The sequence below is a fragment of the Ceratina calcarata genome, unplaced genomic scaffold, assembly GCF_001652005.2.
Source record: "Ceratina calcarata isolate Rehan_Ccalc_2016 unplaced genomic scaffold, ASM165200v1 scaffold72.2, whole genome shotgun sequence".
NCBI lineage: Eukaryota > Metazoa > Arthropoda > Insecta > Hymenoptera > Apidae > Ceratina > Ceratina calcarata.
This window is the reverse complement of record NW_017178472.1, coordinates 1,896,474-1,910,378: the sequence shown is the minus strand read 5'-3', so window position 1 is coordinate 1,910,378 and position 13,905 is coordinate 1,896,474. Positions and strand designations below refer to the sequence as shown.

The 13,905-nt window shown below is 38.1% G+C and overlaps 2 protein-coding genes across 6 annotated transcripts in view; both read left to right on the top strand.

Annotated features, from left to right (window-relative positions):
* Positions 1-464: 464 nt before the first annotated feature.
* On the top strand, positions 465-12,424 carry dop (microtubule-associated serine/threonine (MAST) protein kinase dop). Of its 3 annotated transcripts, none has more exons than XM_018033624.2 (21): positions 465-555; positions 641-857; positions 925-1,004; positions 1,080-1,182; positions 1,574-1,655; positions 1,962-2,064; positions 2,153-2,376; positions 2,458-2,533; positions 2,608-3,070; positions 3,146-3,480; positions 3,562-3,734; positions 3,806-3,876; positions 3,952-4,179; positions 4,247-4,474; positions 4,544-5,087; positions 5,353-5,543; positions 5,631-5,851; positions 5,930-6,262; positions 6,556-6,621; positions 6,892-7,381; positions 7,484-12,424. In XM_018033624.2, the coding sequence occupies exons 2-21, from the start codon at positions 680-682 to the stop codon at positions 8,683-8,685; spliced, it is 5,391 nt and encodes a 1,796-aa protein (XP_017889113.1). In that variant the 5' UTR covers positions 465-555; positions 641-679; the 3' UTR covers positions 8,686-12,424. The 3 variants fall into 3 exon arrangements, with proteins under 3 accessions (XP_017889113.1, XP_026673744.1, XP_026673745.1); XM_026817943.1 differs by having other exon boundaries at positions 4,544-5,117; XM_026817944.1 differs by lacking the exon at positions 6,556-6,621 and having other exon boundaries at positions 4,544-5,117.
* Positions 12,425-12,774: 350 nt separating this feature from the next.
* The window catches only part of LOC108630344 (prolyl 3-hydroxylase 1), a 7,244-nt gene continuing 6,113 nt past the window's right edge, over positions 12,775-13,905 (top strand). For 2 of the 3 annotated variants that reach the window (XM_018033590.2, XM_018033591.2), the window contains exons 1-2: positions 12,775-13,157; positions 13,328-13,592. In XM_018033590.2, the coding sequence (XP_017889079.1) occupies positions 12,916-13,157; positions 13,328-13,592 (507 nt within the window). In that variant the 5' untranslated portion in view covers positions 12,775-12,915. The remainder of the gene's footprint in view (positions 13,158-13,327; positions 13,593-13,905) is intronic. The other variant, XM_018033592.2, reaches the window with a different exon arrangement.

The following is a 13,905-nucleotide window of genomic DNA, read 5'->3' as shown; positions in this document are numbered from 1 at the left end:
CTTCTTCCCGCTCTGGCCTCGTATCCATTATGTGCGTCTAGTGTTGTGTTTTCTTCTCTTGTTTCTATCATCGTACCTTACCGTATCCCGGTTCTCTCCTTCCGGTGGATTTGCGTATCTCTCCCCTTTTTTCTTTCCCTTCCCTTCTTTTTCCTCTCGTTTCGACCAGAGGTACATACATGTTGTTTAAAAAAAGAGATACGAAGTAATATTCCTGTCTTTCTCGATTCTTTCGAGGCGCACATAGTTTCCCTTACAATCGACCAGACCATGATCGTCCTCTACCCTCTTATATGTAATGAAATTTCATGTCGCAGCAGCGTGTAGCAAAAGGATCGTGTTGGAGACGGCATTTCGGGCCATCAAAAGTGTGCGGCACACAGATGGTTGATTCCCCGGCCTTCTGGTTGCGGCCGATTTTAAACTGTCAAGTTCCGACGTTGATCGAACTTTCACAAAGAAAGAATGGATTGTGGATTCTTTCACATTGGTCTCGTTCGACGGGCTTACTTTCGGTTTTCTTTTCTTTCCTCTGAATAGTACATCTCGAGCCAGGTACATGTTTGTATTGTTTGTGAAATTCATCGTTTGAAACTTCATTGATTTTGATTAGTGCCTAAGAGAATGTGTTGTACTTTAGGTAACTTAAATTATTGAAAGAAAAGTTAACAAAGGAAACATGGATCCAAATAGGAACAGACCTAGCAGACCACGTATTCGTTCTCATGGCAATTCTGCCAGGATACTTGTGTTTGATCAAGTTGAGAGCGAAGAATCTGCTTGCAGCACTGAAACAGAAACACAGAAACGACCGATTCCGCTCAAAGTAGAAAGCAAGGAGGCTCCAGTTCGGCCTGGTCAATATAATTTTGCATTGTTTTATCTGCTTGTCTCTTCACAAATCTAATTAGTTTTTAATTCTAGTTAGTGGAGAACTGTCAAATCTGGTTCGAATGAGGAATTCGGCAATTGGAAAGTCTGCACCATCTTTGTCTGTTCATGTGGTTTGTTAAATCTTGTTATGAAACTTACTAGTTAACAATCGTTGCATGTTAATAATATACGTGTTGTTCTTCTAGCGTGATTTCAACATTCCTCGACGTGCCGCTAAAGCAGTTCATCGGAAATCTTTTATTTCGACAACATCTCCAACTCTACCACGTTGTCATTCACCATTGTCAGGTATATGATTCCGTTTGATTATCTATCAATTATTTGTGTTACAAATAATTTTTCAATGACATTTTATGTAAACATTTTATTTTTGTGCCATCTACTTATGAGTGCTATATGTTTTATGAAAACATTACATAAGCATTCTGGCACAACTTTACCCAAGATTTAAAAATATATATATCTATATATACATGCCCACATACATTTATCCAAGCTTAAAATATTGAAAATTGCAAGTTTGCGTGCAACTTTAATTTCAAATGTTTAGATCTAGAAATAGGTTCTGTTCTTAAAAAGGAATTACTTTTAATTGATAGATGTGTGTACTTCGTATCATCTGTATATTTCAACTGTAATAGAGAAATTAATTTGTTTTACCACGTGTTTCCCGATATAGCATTCGTCCCGATCGTAGGCAGTCCTCTAGAGAGTCCTAGGATGTCATCCAGTCCACATTTTGCTTTTGCTCCAATTAAAAGGTATCTATTTCACGCCTACTTTTAGTACTCTTTGAATCTAGTCCGGTCACCTATGTAAATAGGTGTCGCCGTTGGGAGTATTATATTTTTAATACATTATTAATAGTAAAGAAAACAAATGATGATGCTGAAACTGGCCTGTCAAAACTATCGTAAAAAACGGAGAACATGGGTGTAAGATCTTTAGTTACCGTAATGGTTGCTCTTCATATAACATATAAATTCTATCAAGTAGTACTTGTATTTGTCACATAGAGTACATGAAATTAATTTTATTGTAATATTCAAATACGTGTATCGTTCAAGGATCGGCGGAAGTGCTACAGGGACGGGTGATGGTAGAAGATGGTCCGTAGCTAGTTTGCCGTCTAGTGGATATGGAACGACACCGGGGTCTAGCAATGTTTCGGTTAGCTATTTTATTAAAACATTCACGAGAAAATATTTCAATATTTCATAAATCACGGATAAAATTATTCACGAATTTACTTAATTAGTCACAGTATTCGAGTCAAGAACGCTTGCATCAACTTCCGAATGTCCCTACTAAGGATGAGTTGCGCATGCTTTCCTGTCATTTCTCTAAACCTGGTACGCCGTGCTCTTCGCATCCGGGTTTCCCGGGCTCCAGCATCTCCAGCATTCCGGGCAGCGTGTCGCTCAGTCTCGATGAGGAGGGTCGTAGATCGCCGTTGCACAGACCCCGTTCAAGAAGCTTAAGGTAAATATAATAAATGTAATATATGTTCTGTTTCTTAGAATGTATTTATTATTAAACATTTTTTGTTTGTTCAAATTACAGTAGTCCAAGTCGGTCTCCTGTATTGGACAGCGAAATCGTTATGATGAACACCTTATATAAAGAAAGATTTCCAAAGGTATGAATTTCAGCAAGAAATGAATTTAAATCTACCCGATAGACCTTTGTTTCACTTAAGAATTAATTGATCAGGCAACGCAACAAATGGAGGAACGTTTGACTAATTTTATCAATGAAAATAAAGAATTGGATGAATACGAGGTAATGACTAACATGGCCCAAGACTCATTACCAATTTTGCGATTCGTACACCATCAAGTAATCGAAATGGGAAGAGATTGCTTGCAAAAATCTCAAGAAAAGTTGATCACCACTAGATATTTTTATGAAATGAGTGAAAATTTGGAGCATTTGCTGATGGAGACGAAAGATAAATCGCTCGAAGCGGCGACGAGATTAACCGGGCTCATCAAGAAATTGTTACTAATAATATCACGTCCAGCTCGTCTTTTAGAGTGTCTAGAATTTGACCCAGAAGAATTTTATCATTTATTGGAGCAAGCCGAGGGTCAAGCGAAAATTAACGCGGGAATAAAAACGGATATACCTCAATATATCATTAACAAACTTTCCCTAAACAGAGATCCAATATCAGGTAATCGGTATTGCTTGTTGCATTGCATCGGTGACAATATAAAAAAATAATTTTTACTCTGTTTTCATAATTTAGAGTTACAAGAAGATTTAAACAAATTGGAGGATTCAGCGAGTTCGAGCGATAGTAATTTACAAATTACTTCAAGTCCGGGTAAAGACGATGAAAAATCTCACCGCATTCCATGTGAAAGCGATTACGAAGTATTAAAATTAATCAGTAACGGCGCGTACGGTGCAGTATATTTAGTTAAAGAAAAAACTACGCGACAGAGATTCGCGATGAAGAAAATAAATAAAAACAATTTGATACTACGAAATCAAGTGGAACAAGTTTTTGCCGAACGGGACATAATGAGCTTCACAGACAATCCGTTTGTAGTTTCTATGTACTGCAGCTTTGAAACAAAGGTATGCATCATACTATCAGCGTGGTAATATGTAAAAATTGTTAATATGTAAAATTATACATTAATATTCTATTAATTGTAGAAACATTTATCTTTGGTGATGGAGTATGTAGAGGGTGGTGATTGTGCGAATCTTTTAAAAAATATTGGTCCACTGCCACCAGATATGGCAAGATTTTATTTCGCCGAGACTGTTTTAGCTGTTGAATATTTGCACAATTACGGCATCGTTCATCGAGATTTAAAGCCTGACAAGTATTAAATAGAAATATATTGTAACTAATTAATGAATCGTTTAAAATATTTTATGCGCCGTTTTCTTTCAGCTTACTCATTACTGCCCTTGGTCACATTAAACTAACTGACTTCGGTCTCAGTAAAATGGGTCTTATGTCCTGTAAGTAGTACTGAGATCTGAGATTTTGAATAATATTTAAGAACGATTATAGACGAAAATTTCAAATGTTTTCAGTGGCGACAAATCTTTACGAAGGATACATCGATAGAGATACGAGACAGTTTTCAGATAAACAGGTATTCGGTACACCCGAGTACATCGCTCCCGAAGTGATACTTCGTCAGGGATACGGAAAACCGGTTGATTGGTGGTCCATGGGCATTATACTCTATGAATTTCTAATTGGCTGTGTACCATTTTTTGGTGATACTCCGGAGGAGCTATTTGCTCATACAGTTAACGGTGAATATCGATAATAGTTCAATACAATATAGAAAAGATAGTAACAATAGAATAATTCTTCAACCAGATGATATCGAATGGCCAGATGAGGACGATTGGATCGTTCAGCCAGAAGCTAAGGATATCATAACGGCGTTGTTGCAGCAGAGTCCTAGAGATCGTTTAGGCACCGGAGGACCTCACGAAGTTAAAGACCATCCGTACTTTTATGGAGTGAATTGGAACAGTTTGCTTAGACAGAAGGCCGAGTTCGTGCCGCAATTAATTAACGACGAGGATACTAGTTATTTCGACAGTACGTATAATGCAAAAGCATATGACGTAATATTTATTCCCTTCACTCACAGATGAAATAATATTTCAGCTCGCATGGACAGATATAATCATGATATTGGAGACGATACTGACGATACAGATGACTCTCCTTTATTCGGTTCTTTTTCCTCGTATTCGCCACAATCGCGAAAGATATCTCAAACCCGTCCACCGCTAATAAATCCCGAGCAAGCTGAGTTAGATGCTTCGAAAAAACAATTGTTCCGCACCGAGCTCGAGCGCACGGTTGCACAATTATCCCTTGGATCGAACAGTTCGACTACGCCTCCATCCAAGTTAGTGGAATCGACTCCGTCGGAAAAGAATCGGCCGTTCGCGTCTGTTAAGAGTAACACATCCACGTCCACGTCCTTCGAAACACCTCCGAAAGCAGATAGATCAAACGCATCGTATACTAGCCACGCTACGGTGACCAGTGGCGAATCCTCGCAGTTAACTGTCCTTAAAAATAGTCAAGTAGAGGGAACATCTGTCGGTTTAAGCACGCCCGACTCCTCACAAACTGAATCCGAGGATATCAGTCCACAGATCCAGAGAAAACGACACGTGCACTCACGTGACAAGCTGCCCAGGTTCAGTATATCCATTGATGATGAACACATGTGAGTCATTCAGGCATACATACATCTTCCAAATCGATTACATTACCAATCATCAAAATTAATAATCAGCCAACTCATTACTATTATACTGAAAATATTTGTTGCACTACTCCGCAGAGTTTATAGTACACACACAATAAGTATTAGTGCAACATTTGCGAATTATTTTTTGCATTCCTAATCGGATAAGAACACTACGCCTACACTGGTACGTAACAAATAAGTTTCGTTTCAGGTTGGATCTGATCGCAGCTAATAGAGATTCGACCGAGGACAATTCTAGCAAGCACAATTCTAGTACCGATTCGTTTGAATCGTTCTGCGCCATGCCAATTATACCGTCCGCGAAACAAAAATCGCGGTCCGTAATAAAGTCCGCGTCCACTAGTGGTTTATCATTGGTGATACCGGCGAGTGATTTCTCTTGTACGTTTCATATGTATTATCAAGCAATTTGCATTCGTCTCCTTGTATTTTTTAATTATTATTACGGGATCAATTATGCTCTTTCAGATGATGCATCATTGAATACTCAACAAATTGAATCTCCTGGTGGATCCTCCACTGCTTCATCAAGAGATACGTCCCCTTGTCGCGAGTTGAGTCCATTGGTGACCAGTTTGAAGCCTCCGATCATTATTCGAAGAGGGCCATGTGGATTTGGCTTTACCGTGCACACTATTAGAGTTTACTACGGAGACAGTGATTTTTATACAATGCATCATTTGGTAATGGTAAGTTCAGGACACCTGTGATGAAGTTAAAAGTTTCTCTGTTACCTACTTAAGTCTGTTCTTTTTCTGGTTGTAAAGGCTGTCGATCAGTCCAGTCCAGCGTTCGAAGCTGGTTTAAGACCAGGAGATCTGATAACGCATATAAATGGGGAACCGGTACAAGGTTTATATCACATACAAGTTCTTCAGTTGATGGTGAGCGGTGGTGATCACGTCACGCTGCGCAGCACACCCTTGGAGAACACCAGTATTAAAACGGGCGGACGAAAGAGAGACTTGACTCAAAGCAAAATGGCACGCAAAACGTTGCATAAGCAGCGAAAGTTGAAGCGTGATCATTCCGATAAGAAACGAAAAACATCCCTTTTTAAACGAATTAGTTCGAAACGAGCTAGTGTAGAGATGCAACAGGTACAGAAGAAGTGAATTTTTCTTCAAAGTTTGTCGCTTTCTTTCAAAATTCTGACGAAATTCGCTCGAGAGTTGTTCTTGGCTTTTTCATGTGGTACTCGAGAGCATATTAAATAACGCCTTATGTATTGTGAATATTTTATAATTATACGTTGTTCTCTCTATTTTTTTCTTTTCAACACGAGACTCAATTACTACTACTACTATTACTATGCGCATAAATACTAATTCACCGACAAGTTGTACGCAACACACGTTATTATGTTAAGTGTTACGTTCTTTCTTTATTGCAGCCATTAACTATCAGTTGTCCATTGTCAGCACCCATTCTATCCAGCGACAGCAAACCTCCACTTATGGTATGGTTTTTTGTAAACATTTTTTGTCAATTTCTTGCTAACATCGTTTAAGTTGCTCTTTCTTTGATCGATGCTCATTTATGCCCGATACATGGCAGCTTTTAAATGCCGATTTCATTTAATTGACGCGACAATGTCAAAGTTTTCTACACTGTACACTAATCACAAAATATGTTTTACTTTAGCATTAGAGAGGAAAAGAATTTGCTCAGGCTCCTAAACAATGTTTTATTTATCGCTAAGCAATATTGTTGTTTTAACTTCTTTCAGATGGCTGCAGGGATTTGTTCTCCATCGATGGTGACGCCTAGTCGATCTTTCCAATCGTTCACACGTTCCCAGGAGACGTCGCCGTACTTCGCAGCCTGTACCAAGTCCGTCTGCAGTCCGTCACCGCCAACAAACCGCGTCAGCTCAGATTCTTATCACTCCACCGGGAACTCGAGTCCATGTTCAAGTCCAAATTCATCGTCACCCAGTTCTACTACGTCCGCCGCGAATTTACCGACCATCGCGAATCAATCTCATTATCAGAGGCCAAGCACGCTTCATGGTTTGAAGCATAAATTGCACACGGCGGCGAAGAACATACATTCACCAAATCGCAGAAAATCTGTGGGTCATATACCATTGTCTCCGTTGGCCAGAACTCCGAGTCCGTCACCGCTTCCAGCCAGTCCAACTAGAAGCCCTAGTCCGTTAGCATTTCCCACAGGGCATCAGCCTGGTAGTTCTAACACTACGCAGTCTTATAGTCCAGGTATTTATGATATAACTCTAGTTTAATACAAATGTATACGAATCCTATTAGGCCCGTTTTCTATGGCGAGATAGTTAATAGCAAACGTTTTGCATAATTTAGGTGTCTGTCTGTCAACGCCGAACAATCAGAAAAAGGGCTACGGGCGTCCGAAATCGGCTGAGCCTGGTTCGCCATTGCTGAGAAGAGCCCTTAGTCCGGACAGGCTACATCCTCGTTCTGCGGAAAATAAGACGTCAATCTCACCATTGGCGAACACTGTGGTGAAAGTGACGCCCCGAGCGACCATATCACAATCGTCATACTCGGAATCGACCGAGGAGTGCAATGAGAGTTTTAAGGAGCTAAACGACTCGAAGCCAGAGAAGAAAGTGTCAGCGGAACAGAAAGCGGATTATTCAAAGATATCGCATGGAATCTCGATAAACCTGGGGAACGTAACCATGTCTAATTCGTGCGGGAGCACGCAGCTGCCAAGAATAGCCGAAGAAAAAGATTCACCGACCGGTTCCAAGGCCGACGATTACTCGAAAGAAGCTTTACCCTCCAAGTTCGACAGATTCGACAAAACTGACACGAACAAATGGATCGAATCGGAAAACGTCGTTGAACACGGTGACCATAGCGAATCGAAAACGGAGAGACAAGTTTTGAGTAGTAAAAACTGCGAAGCCTCGTGCATTATTAGTAAAATCGAGGAACAGACTCATTCGGATAATTCCCTCAACAAGCATACACCGCGTAGTACGCAAAACGTAACTCATAAGCAATCTCAGAACATCGAAAGAGGCTTGCAAAGCGCTCCGTCTCAGAAAACGCCGTCACAGATTAATGAGAAATGTTCACAATCTTCGTCGCAAAAGATTTCGTCACAAGGCAACGAGAAAAGCTCCCAATCTTTGAACCAAAAGACGTTGCTGCAAAACAGCGAGAAAGGTTCGCATGGTTCAAGCCAAAAGATGTCATCGCAAAGCAACGAAAAGAGTTCGCAATCGTCTGCTCAAAAACTTCAGTCGCAAGCCAACGAAAGGGGTTTCCTGCAAGCTATATCGCAGAAGACGTCCCAGAGCAACGACAAGACTGGATCACAAAAACCGATTCAGAGCAGTGATAAAACAACCATGTCATCGTCTCATAAAACGAGCGAACAGAAGGGGACTGGAAAAACTTCGGAAAATAATTCAGAAGGACGAAAAACTTCGAAAAAGCATAAGAACGACAGTTCAGACGGTTCGAACAATGCGTCTTCGAATCAACATTCGACTACGTTTGAGACTCTTGGAAAGGATAAAAAGAATAATTAAACTGGAATGATCGATTAAATTGAAAGATCTTTATCTGTAACGACAAGACTTCATCTGCGAATGAAAAAGAATGAACCGTGTGTGTGTTTTTTCCTCACGTATTTCTTTTCAATCAAGGGGAGTGCGAAGCGAGCAAATCTAAAAAACATGAACGTGGAAATTCGAGTAAGATCAGAATAAATGAAAAATCAAAATGAGAAAGGAATGGAGTAACTAGTTTGGAAACTAGTTAGAAAAACTAGCTTTAAAGGGAAGTGGTTTGATACTCGAATCAAGTATTTATAGGCTTCCATCGAATAACACACCTGAAACACATAGCTTTAGCTAGTATTTCTCACGACGTGAATTAAGAGTCGCTATTTCTGTAACCGGCAATCTTTGTTGTACGATCACTGAACAAACAAAATCGTAAACGAGATGAGAGAGCAAATGTCAATCATTTTGAGAGCAGACGCGATCAGTTCGAAATTATCGTTACTGTTTTTCAAGCGAGAATGTAAGGCAAACACAAACACAAAGGTACATTGGAGTTATTTATACTTCGGGCTACAGTATTTACACGATCTCATTTACATTATAATTATTAGCACATCATAGATCAGCATATAGCAGTCAGTGAATTACGTGCAGATAGTTTTTTCAATATGTGTAATATTCGTCAAGTAAAGGAACGAAAATAGAAAATGAAAAAAATGAAAGCAACATGTATCGTATATACTCGTGTTTTAAAGATAAGAATTTTTACTTATCGTTTCTATTTTTTTTTTTAAATATCGCAGATGTCTAATGACAATTTTATATAATGTAAAGCGCGTGGCAAGGGCTGGACCTGCGCCTATTTTATGTGTTCTAAAATTAAAGTGTTTTTCATACGAAACTTGTTCCCATTGTAAAGTGTGTTTACGAATATACATTTATTTGAAATTGAATGAGTTTTTGCGTTGTTAAGTTTGCTTCTTCTATGAATGATATAAAAAAAAACCGTTCTAAAAGAAATCGAAGTCGGCCTAGTCTCCCGCGAGTATATACGGTAGTAGGGGCCATTATCGCCGCAATGATTATCGTACAAGATGCTCCCGCATGCACAATAAGACATGTAAAAAATATATATATTGACTCTTCAACCTTTCCTCTTGATTTCATACACTGTGATGAACTTTTAATTGAAGTTAAAGCGAAAATTGGTGCTAACATTCATTGCTCAGGTATCCTCGCATGCGAGAACTGGTGCTCCTATACAATTCGTACTCGTGCAGAAAGTGATAGAAAGTTGAAAAAAGTTAGAAAATGAAAAAAGGTGATTTTTGCATAGAAACGAGTAAGGAGAACGTCAACGGTCTTTAACGATGTAGCAAGAATATATCGCGTTGGAAGCATCTTGAGATTTTGGCAGCGATAAAAAAGGGAAAGGCTAAAAGTTGCAAGCGTCCCGTTGTAATCATTTTTTCTTCTTTTTTTATTAGTATTAGAAATAATCGTTAATTTATTCTGTATATATATATATATATATAAAAAAAGAATTGTATATTAGTTGTTAAGGGCAGATTGTATGCTTTAATTGTGAAAAGAAAAGGAAAAACAATTGAAACCGGAACGGACCACGGTTTCCAGTTTTTTTGAAAGTCCAAATTGTTCATTGCCGCACTTCTCTGGTAAGAAAATAAGAAACATTGCCATCAAGCTTTGTTACAAGTATGTGTGTGTCATATTTCTGCCATAAAAATACGATACACTTCGTTCGCGTTATAATAATCCCGCTATAACTTTTTAATATTATCGATATACACATCGTTAACGATGATGATCAACTGTGGTGATATTCTTTTGTTTTTAATATAAACTTAAAATTGAGCGAAGGAACCATAAGTAGCGATAACGTGTTGCCATTCGTTTAACTGTACCTATTAATTGAAGAGAAAGCCGCATAATAATCGATTGTCGTGAGCGTGAATCAAGTTCGTTTCTGTGTTGTGGTGGATTGTGTACGCTATGTTTTAAACGTAGGCGTTATAGACGATAAGGGAATTACTTAAACAAACAGGAAAAAAATACAAGTTTTTAGCTAAAGAAAGCAAACTTCATCTATCGAGATCGAGAGGCACGAATTCTGAAAGTATGATGATTTTTACCCGTGTATCACTTTTAAAGGGTTTTTAATACAAACGACCATGAAAAATCTGAAATCAATCTCAAATTTTTTACTACATACTATATACTCTGTATTTAATTTATTCTGATAAATAAATCGATTTCTGGTCGTTTGTGAAAACGGCCTCGTCGTGTAGGTAAAACGCCACGAAAGTTAATTTTTAAATCTGACGAGAAAGAAGATTCAGTAGCTGCTTAATTTATTAATTGATCTGACTGTGTTATTAGAATTTTTATAATGCCTCTCTTCTCTGTCCGCATACCCATTTTCTCTGCTTAGCGTACGGTTGATATACTGATCAATAATATAACGTTGATGTCGTCTTAATTAAGAGTCTGAGTAGTCGTATTGCGTTTACCGAGGATTACGAGACAGCATGGATGAAGTTCTTTCGAATCCGACGAATTTTCGCTGCTCAAGGAAGTTAGTGCTATTGGGAAAAGAAGAAAAAGAGCATACGAAATTGTAGACACGTTGGACATTACGGGACATCTCACGTTGTCACCCGATAAACTCTTTCTAAATCAGCGATAAACACAAGCGTCATGATGTCGATTTCAAAATTTAAAAAACGAAAAAGCAGATGAAAGAAATTAAAGCAATCCTACGGAAGACTTCGATGATTGCTTATTATTAATGTATCGTAGTAAGCGTATAATAATGATAACGAAGCTAAGAAAAATCTTTGTAGAAGCGTAGACGAGCGACGACCGTTATTACTTTCGTTACTTTCGTTTTATAAATTGTTTTTATTCTCTTAAAGCACGTAAAATGCGTAAGTAACGATGCACTATTAATCAACGAGATCAAACGACTTCCGTTTCATAATTAAAAAAGGACTTTCAAGAGCTGCCGTAACAACGGACGGGATCTCGGGGTCGTAGTAAGTTAGGTGTTCCCACGAGTTTGCATTTCCATCGATTCGAGTAAAAAAAATAGCAGAAGAGAGATATTTTCCGAATATTGTGCGCGTGCTATTATGTGCGATGGGGCGAGACTGTCAACGCTTTATCCATTGGATATTGTTTCGTTACGTTTAACGCGAGTTGTGATCATTGTAAAGTATTAAATACAGTTAGAAGTTATTTCACAGGACGAGTTAAATACTGAAAATGATTTTCCGCTTTTGCCAAGTGTTGACGTATTTTCAAATCGGCGAATTCTCGAAATTCTTCGATTTGTTGATGATTAAAAGGGAATTAAGTCGTTCCCATTTCAGTTTTCGCGAGAGCATAGGAAAATTTATAGTCGCATAAACTGGAGAAACAATAATAAAAAACATTTGTATAAAATGACCATCGATTGAGCTGAAACTTCGGTCTCATTCACTCGTGGAAAGATTAAATATTAAAATTGAAAACAGGAAGCGGCGTGGCGCTTCGCAATCCATATTCAAGCTCTTTCATTAACTATTTTCTTTTCCTTCGCCTTCGTCTCTTCTTTCCGACATGGTCGACTTAAATTATTTTTCTTTGTGATAAGCGAAGAAAATATTCTCCATGAGAATGTTTTTCAGCGAATTCGATGAACATTTGATAATTATTATGTATATTACACATTATGCGAAATACAGTTTTCGTTTCTTCTATACATGTCTGTTTCTATTTCTCCTTCCCATTTTCCTTATGAGAAAAAGGACATTCATGTAATATCTTTCAGTATATTTTAGATATTTCATCGCAATGAAAGTAGAGATTATAAAAAGATTGAACACGAATACGCATAGATGAAAGAAGAAAATAGAGACAAAATAGTAAGAAAGAACTTACCGATTTCTTGACGCTTTTAAAATAGTAAGAATTATTTGAAATCGAGTACTCATTAACGTGATACAGCATACAGCCCTGAAGACCGTATTTGATGATTGCTATAAAGGAAAGAAGTTATAGTGGGGGACGTAGGCGATTACGTACGTTGCCTGTCACGTGTGGTCGTGGCCGTGGTATAGTGTGGGCGCAACTCGACTGATTCAGAATGGGAGACCAGACCAGAGAGCAGCGCACGAGTCTTCTGATTCTCAGCGCTCGGTATCTCGCAGTCAGTATGAATCTATGAATCGAGACGGTTGAGTGGTACGCACGATGATGAGGCTTGTCATATTCTTCTTGTTTCTATTCTACGGTACGATTAACGGTAACAATGATACTTTGAACAACGTAATCCCGGACGACGACAAGTCTGCGGTGGATGTTGAAGATCTGAACGAGCTGAACAGACTCCCCACGAATAAGACTCTGAACGAGCTTTACGAAGATGCTGTTCGCGCTTATCTCGATGAAGACTGGGACCGCTGTATCGAAAATTTCAACGTCGTTACTCACGGGTACGTGCCGGGATGAATGAAAGTTAAATACTCTACTAGTATGAATGAAACTAACACGCTGAAAAAATGAAATACGAAACGGAAAAGGATTTAAATAAGAGAGAAGGACCACGTTTTTTGAAGATGGCAGAGTGTAAAAAGTAGCAGAAATTTTGTCTGTTTTCGTTCAGGTACAAAGCTTATAAACGGGCGATCGTGAACTGTAGACAGAAATGCCGTGAGAAGGCAATCGGCGAGGCTCCAATATTCCCGGAGAATATTGACGATCTACATTTTTACGAAAAGAAAGTGAGAGAGACTCTGTGTCTCTTAACTTGCAATCAGGAGTACCGAGAGATCGCCGGTTCAAGAGCGCTCAAGGCATTGCCGCGTGAAACAGAGCAAAAATTGATGCAACACAAGACTTACGAGTATCTACACATTTGTTATTATCAGGTAAAATTTTTTATTATAAATTAAAATTTTTTTATTCAATTTTATTTTTTGTTTAAATTAAAAATTTTTATTTCATTATACTTTGCTCGTACTTTTTTCGTAAGTTTGATCTTATTAATGTGATTTATTTATAATGTAATTACTTACTAATAATTAATATGTACGTTACGGTTATTTTTACATGAATAAATTAGTTTTCGGAAATAATGGTATAGAATAACAAAAATTATTTCAATTAAATATTCAATATATCTTATAAAAATTATAGTCGTATAGTTATTTCTAAAAAGAAAATGATATTTTATATATAGCG